The sequence below is a fragment of the Aphelocoma coerulescens genome, chromosome 1, assembly GCF_041296385.1.
Source record: "Aphelocoma coerulescens isolate FSJ_1873_10779 chromosome 1, UR_Acoe_1.0, whole genome shotgun sequence".
Classification (NCBI taxonomy): Eukaryota; Metazoa; Chordata; class Aves; order Passeriformes; family Corvidae; genus Aphelocoma; species Aphelocoma coerulescens.
This window is the reverse complement of record NC_091013.1, coordinates 39,309,728-39,322,208: the sequence shown is the minus strand read 5'-3', so window position 1 is coordinate 39,322,208 and position 12,481 is coordinate 39,309,728. Positions and strand designations below refer to the sequence as shown.

Genomic DNA, 12,481 nt, shown 5'->3' with positions numbered 1-12,481 from the left:
TCTTTCAGTACTGGTGATTTTTTACTCTGATACAGTAACAATTCACAGTGCCCATGGAAATAAGTATTTTTAATAAAGAATGCTACAATACTGATTGCACTTGATTTAGGAAAAACAAATATCTATTTGAAGCTTTGCCTGTACATTAGTACCAAAGACTTCAATTACTTCTTTTTTTTTTCCTTTACCTGAATTAATTATTACTAAAAAGACAAGTATGCAAGGTTCTAGGATCTCTAGTGCTTGATCTACAGTAAGATCTTTGACCAGCTAATGACTCAAGCAGGCTTCCTGTCAGAATGTCACTTGTACCTCCACTTCACTGTTCAGGAACACAGACTCCTCCTTTAAAAAAATCATTCCTGCATAAATGTTTTTTTTTGTGGTACGCTCTTGCGACTGCTGAAGCCAGACTATTTGTAACACTATTTTTGTTATGCTTAAGGACCTTCTGGAAGCTAAGTATATCTACCAAATAAAGATGATTTAGGAAGAACTTCTATACTGTTTTTTTAAAATACAGTTTTGTCATCTTTTTAAAGTTAAATTCTTCTGAATGTTACACTCCTGCTAGAGAAAGATAGCAACTCGGCAGCCATGCACTCCCTGCAGATGTACTTAAGCCTCAGCTTACTACCACTAACATTTTGTTTGAGGAAATTACCTTTCAAAAGGTTGTAAGATAGGGCTGTCAGCCGTTTTCAGACAGAGGAAGTTGAACAAGTTAGCAAAGTATTCTTGGAATGCTTAAGGGAATAAAAAATTACATACTAAAATGTTCTTGACAGTGACATTTTTTACTTCAGCTTATCTTGAAAATTACCCAGATAGTTGTTTCAGCATACTCACCTCAGCAAGGTAAAATTCATCATATTGTCTCTTGAAATTTTCTCCTTTATAGTAATTACTTGCAGCAACAATCACATCGACAGCAACCATGCTTAGTATGAACATATGAAACACGGATGACCTCATCATTTTCTACAAAAGAAAGAGCAAATTTTATCATCAAAAGGAGTCAAACCACATGCATTTTAAAGTTCTATCGGCTTTAATACTATGTTATTCTAAAGCTTCTTTATATGATTCTAATTTATTAATCTTTAAAATATGTTTTAATATATTGCTTCAACTGGTTTACATGGCAAGTTTTGGGGATTTTTTTTTACTTTTCAGTTTTTATTTGTCAATTGACTTCTTACTGAAGGTTTATAATTTAATATGGTATTCATTACTTTAGTATGTTTTAAAGCATAAAGAGCATGTCTGTCTACTCAGTTGGCCCTGGTTAATACTCCTGCGTTATGATTTATTCACGCAAATCTTGATGACTTACTGTTCAGGAAAAAGTAACATCAATTCTATCTTGTGCATTGCTTTTTCTCAAGAAACAGATGTATTATGGGATTCCTTTGATGTCAAACTATTGCCTAAATGAATAAAACACATCTACATATAGTAGATATACACATCTGGGCCAATGAGCCGTGAAGTACTCACAGATAATTCACATATCTGTGTACTTAAAGCTTTGTGTCACTGCTGCTGCAGTGACACAGCAGAGGAGAGAAACAGAGGCACAGAACACCATCCAGGAGTTTACATCTGTGAGATGCCAAAGCATTACTGATAAGATACATAAGAAGTATGCAGAAGTTCAAAGAAATAACTTCTAAGCCCCCACCACAAAGACCATGGACTTAGGATTTACCCTGAAAACTTAACCACTTCCCTCACTGGGTCAGCCACAGTAGAAACAAGAGTCAAACAGACAAAATTATTTTACATTAATCCACCTTTGAATGAATGGTCACTAATATAGATAACTTTTTACAAACTCCCACAAGTAATACAGTTCAAGTCTTTAATATAAGTAAGTTAAATACCATTATGTTTCCTTGTGTATGTTTCTAAATTGTGCTAACAATGGCAAAAGACATTTTTATTTGTTTCTGAGTTTATATGTAGGGTTGTTGTATGTTTCTTTTTTGATGAAATTAGAACATAATATGGGCTGTATGTGAGGCTGCAAGAACTAGTATTTGTTCAGCTTTTAGCAAAGCCTTGTGCCTGCTTACTGAATAATTAATCTCATCTTGAATTCCACTGGAGTTTAAGATAGCTTGCTTAAATTGAAGCTGAATGGAGACTAAGCACATATTTACAAGCATACAACCTGATAGAATTGCCTCTTGTCTCTTAATACCTGGACTTTTTGTGTGAATTACAGGTAGCACTACAGACAGAAGACAGCTCAAACCCTTCTCATGCAAGCCAGCTTCCTTTTGACCCTAGTGACATAAAAGGGTTGTATATTCTATTCTAGAAAGGGAGGTTCAGGAGATAAAGCCTTACATCCAGTAATTTACAGAACAAGCAGGGCAGGGGTTAACACCTAAAACACAGGTAAGTCACCAAAATAGTGGCTAAACAAGGTCTTGCTTTTATTTTTAATCCACAAGGCAAGCTATAAGAATACAATAATTAAAGATAGGGCTACTGGCATCAATCATGCATTTTTTTTCAGTAGTGTGATTCAAAACAGGTGTCATCCTTTACATTTCCATTTCACACAAATTCTAACCAGTCTCTCTGCATATTTTACACTGTATTTTTAATGGTGTCAAATTTCCATCATAATAATGAAGTATTCTGTCTCAATTGTGAAAGTACTTGCTAAAGAAACTAGTAAGGGAGGGCTGCAAAAGGCACTTTTATCTCCTTTCAGAGGGAAGCAAAATGGTAATATGGGAAAAATAAAAATGCATAAACTGTCTTGATACACACGTACATATATGCACACTTTGTCACCAGTCTGTACCTCTGGACACTGTGGTGATTTAGGAATGGTACTCCTCAATTTAGTGCTGCCACTGATACTCTCTGAACCACACCGCCACTTGCTCACTCCCCCCGTCCCCTTCCCCTGCTGGTGGCTGGAGAGGAGAATTGGAGGCACAAAAGGTAAAGATCATGGGATGAGATAAGAACAATTTATTGGAGATGGCAATGAGATAAGAAAATGAACAGTCACAGCAACAACATTAACAACAACTGTACAAGAGAAAGGTGAGTGAGCCATGCACAAAATGTTCAGAATCAGCACTACCCAAGCACTCCCTCTGCAACACTTGGCTGGAAAAGACTCCTCCTTGCAAGAGACTCCTTTGCCCCTGACCCCAGCAATGACATCACGTGGTATAGAATAACCTCCAGCTTCTAGCCATGCCCCCCTTTTGGCTACTGCAAAGACTAATCTTGTCCTGGCCAGAACCAGAACAGACACTCATAAAAAGATTTTTCCAGTGGCATATTTAATCCTGGAAAATAAATAGCAATAACAGAAATAATATCCTAACCACAATTTGTTTCACAGAATCACAGAATGCTTAAGGTTGGAAAAGACTTTTAAGACCATCAAGTCTAACCTAGCACCACTACCATGTTCACCATTAAACCTTGTCCTCAAGTGCCATAGCCACGTGTTTTTTTAAAAATTCCAGGGATGGTGACTCCACCACTTCTCTGGGCAGTCTGTTTCAATGTTTAACAACCTTTTCCATGAAGAAATTTCTTCTAATATCTAATTTAAACCTCCCCTGGTGCAACTTGAAGGCATTTCCTCTCATCCTGTCACCCCCCCACCTTGCTACAACCTCCTTACACATAGTTATAGAGAGCAATAAGGTCCTCCCTGAGCCTCCTGTTTTCCAGGCTAAACATTCCCAGCTCCCTCAGCCACTCCTCGTAAGACTTGTGCTCCAGCTCATTCACCAGGATCCTTGCCCTTCTCTGGACTCACTGCAGCACCTTTTTATTTTTCAGTAAAATTCAATAAAGCTTGTTGTCAAGGTTGCCTTCCCAATTAAACTGAAAAGAGACTATTTAGCTAATAGAGAGCATTACACTGGCATAACGTGATTCAACATTAAGATAATAAGGAAGGAGGCTCAGACAGGATGCAAGCCAGGCACAGGTTATGTAAAGGCAGGAACAGCTGGCTGAGGCAAAAAATTAGGAGATAGCTGTGGTGAGGAACACTAAAAGCACCCAGGTGCTGGCAGAGAGACAGAGAGCACAAAGGGCCAGCATGGTGGAGGTATCTGAGCAAATAGCTCCCCCGTACACACAGCAAAAGTGCTATGCTGAGGAGATTGAAAAAACAAACAAATAAACAAACAAACAAACAAACAAAAAAACAATCATAATTTTTACATCTCAGGACTGGCCAGTTCATGGGGACCAGATTGGCATCTGTGTTTCTTGACTTTTTCTACATCATGTCAGAATCTAGCTGCTCACTTGTCATGAATGCTGCGCATGATTAGCAGCTTTCCCGTTGGCCTCTCAGACTGCTGTATCTTTAGGAGACCAGTCACAGTACTCTAACCCACACACCTACTGTGTCCAGCTTTCCCCCTACTCTAATCTTAGTTTGTTCTTTCTGCATCACAGAATTTTAATTTGGATTTGCACCCTTAAAACGATTCAGACACACCTCTGCTGCAGTGTTCAACCATGAGAATTCACTGTTTCTTTACATATTTCTGTATTTGGAACGAGGTCTAAGTGAAAGCTGAATTTAATCCACAGCTCTTGCCCAAGCCTTGAAAGTAATTTTGGATCATCGGATCAGCAGTGTGTTATTTGGATTACAGTCCTTTTCAGGGCACATAGGCATGGAAAATTCTCCATGCAAACTGGAAAAAAGACACATAATGCCAATTTTTGTTCTTGTTTAATTTACTTACCTTTTTTTAGCCCTTGGATCTTTGTTCCTTAAGCTGTGTAGGAATGAGATGAAAGAAATATTCTGATGTTGCTGTCAGCCATGACAGCAACATGGTAAATTGTACCTAATATTTAATTTATGTGTTGAAGAAGTCTCAAGTGAAATGCCCTGCTGCTGACATCAATCAACTACAACAGTGACGAATTTCTTACATTTACTATGAATTACCTATAATGCTGGCATCTGACTGCATGCAGGATGCTAATTCTCAGTGTCCAGGACAATGAAGAACCTGTATGGCACAGTGCATTAAAGATGCAGTGGCCATAAAAAGCAGTACATGACAAACTGTTAATGACTGAAATTCTTTCATTGTTTGGAAATACACAAAGGAGCCAATCTGTTTTGTGCTCAGATGGGAATTTCATGACTGCAAAAAATACTTCTAAAATACTACTCATTGATTCAACACTATGGACATGTTTGGTGCAGATGAGGAACTCTGAATGAAAAACTGTATTTCATATCCCAGCTTCACCCAAAAACTCAAGTAATGACACTGCAATTGCTGACAGGTAGAGACTACCTGGCTCACTTAGTCTTACAGAGCATTACAATGCACAGCGTAAAGCGGTCTTTTGTCACTCCGGTAGTATCAGAATGGGGTACATTGCTTTAATACTCCTCCCATATTCCTGCATGGCAGAGGAAGGATGAGTGACATAAATTTGCCTTTGCCAGCTCACTGCCCTGGAGAACAGCCACAGCAGCTGCCACTTTGCACAGTCAGAGCCACACAGACACTGGCTCAGGAAAGCAGTGGTCCACGCAAAATGCAGTCACTAAGCAAACTGGAATTACTGAATATGAAACTACCTTTTCCTAATGCTAGATCCCATCTGGGGGCTTGATACGCACATTAGGTCACTCCTTGTATCACCCTCCTTCATACAGGATTTTTGTTTCAAGTACATAATAGGTCTTACTTACTAAGCAAGATGGTAAATGTTGTAAACTTGTGGGGTCTGACAGACTTAATAATGAAAGAACTCATGGGCTACGTTACCCTCATATTACTATCTCAAAACTGACCCAGCTGATGATGTTTAATATTATCATGTGAAACCTTGAAAGAGGTGTCTTCAAAGGGCTCAATGGTTTCAGTTTAGACCAACAGAAATTCAGATGGCATCTGATAATATTAACAGTCTTGGTGGTAGTCTAAGAAAACAAAAAAAATAAGAGGAAAAATCATCTTGAAGAATAAAATCAAGAGGAAAAATCATCTTGAAGAATAAAAAATTACCTAAAAAGCCCTCAAACTTATTAGTACTGAGCAAGACATGGTGAGGATCTGATCTGTAGAAAAGCTTTGCTTATTTTGGCTATTTAGTGTGCGAAAAGCTTAGAGTGCATAATTGTCAAACTGGCAGGGTAGCTCTTGAAAGTACCAAACCAATTAATGAACAGTGTAAACATCATTTAACTAAAAGACTTTGATAATCACTACATGGGTAAGCAGCTTTTTTTCAGATTTTGATACTCTTGAGTTGTGCATTCATCAATGGTAAAAATACAGTTGTATCTGTATTTCTTTATATTTTAGATATACTTTAACACTTCATAAACCAGTAGTATCTCCTCGTCTGTGTTACAATGGAATGACTCTAGCAAGCTTCTTACTCCTTTTTCATCTTCATTGGCTTTTGCTATTTGCACAAGGAAGCTAGATCCTGCTAAAAGATTCCAGCCAAGCTTCCAGCTACAGCTGTTTAAAGACCTTGTACTGGCTACATGACCACTGCGGTTTACACCTATCATTATAATGATGATGTATGTTATTTGTACTCCTTTCTATACATGCCTACTTGAAGACCACCCTTTCTGGTAGTTAGAACAGACTTTGGTTTGTTAAAGTTGTTTGGATGTGCACAAAAGAGTTGGGTGATATTACGGAACAGCAACTGAAAGGCTTAAATTTGTGCTACTCCAGTCATTTTTACTTATGGGCCTGTTGCAGCCTAGATCTACCACCACAGTGACACAAAGGCAAATGCAAGTCCCAGCTTATCTCCACGCACAGAATCACCATGATGTGTGGAGATACATTCTGGAACAGCACTGCAAATCTTATGGTACCCAATGACTTCAGAAAGCCCAATTAGCTGGTGTTATGTGGGCATCACAGAATACAGAACCCTTATTCAGAAGAGCTAACAAAGCATGACTCAAGTTCACTGTAGCAGCTTGGAAAATACTAGATCAAATAGTAATAAAATGAAAGTATTGTAAGTAAATACTCATTCTTTCTGGACATTCAGAGGTCAGCCCATGACTCCTAAATACATATAAAGGGATTATGGTTTTAGAGATCAGGGCCAGTTTAAGGTGTATGCACATCATTTACACCACTAAGAAAGGAACACAACTGCCAGTCATTCTTGATTCAATGTTGAAAGCAGGACACATCAAATGCCTCACAAACTATTATAATATACAAGACCAGAAATAGCAAAACCCCTTTGACTTTAGGATACTATGACACAAGATTTCTAAGAGTCACTATGCAAAGATTCAATCCTGGCCTAAAGAAAAGGGTAAGTTTTTTTATCCTATACATGTTTAGTATACTTATGGTGTTTATTTCGTCCTTTTTTTTTTTTTTTGCAAAGTGCTTGAAGATACCTTGAATATGAAAGAAGCTTTAGAAAATCACATTCTATACACTGCTAATCACAGATAATTCATAACGTGAATAGGATAAATTTGATTTTCATCTTGTTGGTTAATGGCCATCTGAGCAAGTACAAAATTGTGAAATTGCAGAAAATTTTCCCTTTTGTTTGCAGTACATTGTAGAGCATTTTACAAGCTATGTAACTAATTTTCTATAAACCATTTTGCTTTCAACTTACTTTATGACTGCCTGACAAAGATATGCTTGTGAGGAGAATTCAGCAATTATTCCCATGCTCTGCAATCTGAACATTTCTGAAAATTATTAAGCATTAACCAGAAATTTTACGGGAACAAGCTTTTTAATATCTTATATTGATGCAGTTATATATCAGTATGGGACATTAAAAAACATTGTAAATCTAAGGTACTATCTATTTTATTTGAGAGGAACTTTGATGCTAGATGAATTCAAATAATGCAGCTTCATTGAGGAAATGGTAAATGATGAGTTTAAAGAAGCTGGAAGAGGTGGCTTTTAGATACTGCAAAGGAAACAAGTCAGTAGCCACAGCTCAGATGTTTGGTGATGACAGAGAGGCAGTCTTGGCTTTATGGTGCAGGACAATTGTCCTAGTGCAATGAGAGCATGGTGGTTCTTCGGCAATTTTGTCTACAGACACTTGCTTTAACATTTTTATGATGGTAGAGAGGAAGTTCTTAGGGTAGTGATGTGGTAGAGATGAATGTAAAGACCCTTTAAGATTCACAGCCCAATGAAAAATCTCCCTAGAAACTCTAGGTTACTTTCAGATCACCTTAGCACAGAGAACCTTTGTTATCAGCTGCAGGAGATAATTTAGATGGTAAGGTGATAGTTAAGGGAGGAAAACGCTCCCCAAAACACAAACATCATAACTCTGCAAGTTTTAGAATACGTGTTTGGAACCTTTCTATAAATGTTTTCTGGCTGCAGCAGAGGTGACCCTGGCCTGGCAGAAAGAGAAGTATAAACAGTAAACTGTCTGGGCTCGTAAAATATTCTACAAGTTTCACTTTACTGTGCTTCTCTTTCCACCTTCTACCTCATCTGGTTAGGATGCAAAAATTAAGGTAGCCACTGCATCTGTGTTTTTACAGGGTGTCCTACCATGCAGCCTCAAAACAAGCTGGAAATGGGACTATTACTAAATAATGGTAACATTTCAGTACATGCAAATATGCTCTCCAATAGGTATGCATTAAGATTTTGTGCTACAACAACATATTTTAAGGCAACAAATATTTCAGATGACATGGTATGGCTAAAATCATACAGAAATCAGCAGTTGTTAAGAACTATTCTCCAACAGTCTAAATGTCTATGTAATATTTGAAAATACAGGCGAGTCATTAATCTGTCATATTTACACAGACTCTCCTGCCTTTTAGAATAGATAATTTTGATTTAAAAATTAAAAGCTACTTTAAAAAATGGCAAACTGAATTCTGATCAAAGGAACAAAGTAAAGTCAATAAGACAGAAAGAATGAGAAAATACACACTTAGGAAGTAAGCAGATTGAAATAATGATAGAAAGTCTACTGAAGAGAAATGAAAAACTCTTATCTTGAAGAGTTTTTTGAGTAACCAAGCCTTTAAGTCCAAAGTTTCTGTCAGAAAATAGACACATTTTTTCCCTTACATCCTAGATTTGAAAGTCAAAGTTCTATTTCTGCTATAGGACTAAAGAATGTGTTGCATATGCCTCTTTCAGACTAGCTGCATCCTGTTAATTCACATCCTGCAAAACCAGAATAAAGCTGTAGCATAGATACACTTCTGTATGCCTCTTACTAACAGCAGCCACTTTTCTCCTCCCACAAACTTCTAATAGAACAGTCAAAAAGAAAATGGTGACTCTTCTGCCCTAAAAATCCATGAAATAATGGCTTCTTTGAAATTAAACTACCCTCCTCCCCACCAATTTATAAATCAGCTAACACAGTATGTCATTTTCTTTGCAAGAAGAGAGAGAGAGGAAGTAAGCAGCCTTTCAGCGACTGCAATCTGACTTACAGAAATTGAGAGCAGCTGCTGCAACATAAAAGAAATCTAAAAATACTACTTAAATTGTTCACAATAATAACAATGCATAGAAATTGTTACCTACCTGTCAGATTTTTAGAACTACTAATAAGTATATCATCACCTCAGCAGTAATTTACTCTAAAGCTACATACTATGAAATGCAAAACAGAACCCAAATAATATGAAGTTTTAACTCTTTTTCCCCAAATATAGCAATATAGATCAATTCAGAAAATATAAGTCAAAATGATTAATGAGTAAAATGTGAAATTAAATAGGCCAAATTAATTTTTGTTTTATATCTAGTGATTTCATCAAAGCTGTAGGGTGGAAATTCACTCTGTACTTTACTAAGATGTGATTAATTACCTACGTGTCCTATGGGGATAAATATGCTTCCTAATGCCAGAGTACTTGCAAAGAGAAAGTGCACAAGTTCTTTTCCTCTCACAATAAAAAATACTGAACTAGCTTAAAATCACAATGCTAAATGCATTTAACTTGAGTGCATTTTATATACATTAAAATTCATTTAACCTTAATGCATTTTATATGTATTAACCTTAATGCATTCAACCTGTGTGGGTGTGTCATAGGTTAGCAAGCATAGTCCTGGAAGGGATGTCCTTGCTAAGGGGTGCTTACAGCTTCCTCTGGGACCTGATAGAACCTATCAGCTGGCCAGTTTGAATATGGACAATTCTTTAAGCCACTTAAAGTTGTGACCGCCTCTGTGATCCACACTTAAGAATAGACAAACTCCCCCCCAAGCTCTCTCTCGTTTCCGGCGCTGGCACAGGTGGCTGCAGGCCCCGTGCAGGGGCCAGCGGGCCCAGCCAGGCCCTGCTTGGGCCAGGCCGGGCCGGGCCACGGCCAGCCTGGAGCCGATGGACCTGTTCCAGCCATGGAACCCCCCCCACTGCCTTGCTGTGGGCAGCCGGAGCGGCTCGGAACCCCCCCCCTCTCCACTGCGGCCGAGATTCAGCAAAGCGGCATCTCTGTCCGGCAGAGGCCAGGGGACCAACTGCGATAAGCCACATTCCAGCTGCAAGGCCGAGGTGAGATTAACCCTTTTATTGCTGTGAAGAGCTGAAAACCTGAGGGAAGAGAGAGAGGAGATGCTTAAAGCTGAAAGTCTGTTGTGAAGCTATGATATATCAGAGTATCCTGTTGTAATTTCATGAAGATATGGGGGGTGGAGTGTTCAACTCATAAGCAATAGGCAGATGCTGCCGCAGCTGTAATTTCATGAGAAGTTTGGACAGAGAGAGATGAACCAGATGAGGACTTTTGCTCCAAAGAGGAAAGGAGAAAAACCTCAATTCCTAGAGATGCTCCCAGAGATAGTCTTAAAGATGAAGATGACCCTTTGCTCCCAGGGAAGGAGAAGGGCCTCTGTTTTTTTTGTTTCTGAACAGCTCAACCTTAAAATTGTACCCCAGAAAACTTTCAAGAGTGGACCCTCGAAAGCAGTTGCGGGAAAAGCTGCAAGTCGGGGGAAGGGACTCACATCGCAAGCAGAGAGACTCCTCTTCCTAAATGGACTGAACAATATTTGGAAGTGGGTGGCTGTCTCGGTGTGATACTGTTTTCATAGCATGAGCAAAAAGAGACTTCTCTTTCTAAATGGACTGAACAAGGTTATTATGGAAGTGGTAAACAGACTGAACATCTTAAGGGTTGTCTTTACATTGTCAGTGGGAGAAGGGAGGAAGGTGGGGGGAGGAGGAGAGTTCTAAAGGTGGTATAATTTTTTTTCTTTTCTTCTTTTAGGTCTGTTAATAAACTTCTTTATATTCATTCAAGTTGGTGCCTGCTTTGCATTTCTCCTAATTCTTATCTCACAGAAGATAAACAGTAATGAGTATTTTAGACCAAACCACTACACTAAATTGGTGTTTCTGCCCGGTTACAAACCCAACCCGCGACAGGGTGACTATTACTGCTGGTGATGGGGTCAGCGGCTCTGACCCAGGAAGAGGTGACCAGTCCGGGGAGATGGTCCCGAAAGGGATCGCCTTCCTGAGGCCCAGTGTCTTCCTCTCAGCTGCTGGCAGAGGGGCCCTTGCAGAGACTGTCAGCTCTTTAGTGATTATCAGCTCGTGATTCCAGCTCAGCTCTGCAGGGCACCCCCAGGCCAAACCAGACCAGAGAGAGGAGAAGGCCCGTGTGGCTGGTTCCGCACAGAGGTAGCTTTATTGTGGGTCCCCTCCGGCAAAGGGGAAAGCCAGGGACGAGCTCTCTCTCCCACAGAGCCAGGGGGCTTCCTTTTATAGGGATACAGGGGATCAGTGGGGGACCAATGGGTTACAGAGGGTCTGGGACAGACCAATGGGTTACAGAAAGATCTGCATAGTGTCTTCCAAAGGATTGTGAGTCCACCTTTCCTCACCATGACCCAAGAAGTGGTTGCCTTTCCAGGGAGTCCTGCTAGGCGATTGCAAAATCTCTTATCTCAGCAGAGATCCCTCCAGGGCAAGGGCTGGGCATATCCCACAGGTGACCACACACTGAAACAGGCTGCTCAGGGAGGTTCTGGAGTCTCCCTCGCTGGAGGTATTCAAGAACCACCTGGACAAAATCCTGTGCCATGTGCTCTAGTGTGATCCTGCTTGAGCAGGGAGGTTGGACCAGAAGTCCCACTGTGCTGCCTTCCAAGCTTAGCCAATTTGTGAACCTCAGGTACAGGAAGAGGTGTAGAAACACTCCCAGCTGCTCACATTATGGATAAACACCACATAAATACATAATTATAGAAACAATTTATGTATGCACATACACACATTTATATAAATAGCCACTTACAGGGCAGGCCAAAATTATAGCCAATTGCTGATGCTGCCTTCAGTCAATCACCTTACAATGGATGTGCTTGACATTTTAAATCTGTATTTTCTAATTTCTTCTCTGAAAACTCCAGCTGATTCACTATCAGCATTACAGCACTGTGTTTACATATAGTTGCCAAATCCTGTAGATACAGTCTTCTATTTTATGTGTGTC

At 39.4% G+C, this 12,481-nt stretch overlaps 1 protein-coding gene across 2 annotated transcripts in view; it reads right to left on the bottom strand.

The window, feature by feature from the left end:
* NALCN (sodium leak channel, non-selective) overlaps window positions 1–12,481 on the bottom strand; it is a 229,631-nt gene that overhangs the window by 112,531 nt on the left and 104,619 nt on the right. For both annotated transcript variants that reach the window (XM_069007795.1, XM_069007806.1), the window contains exon 10: window positions 850–981. In XM_069007795.1, the coding sequence (XP_068863896.1) occupies window positions 850–981 (132 nt within the window). The remainder of the gene's footprint in view (window positions 1–849; window positions 982–12,481) is intronic.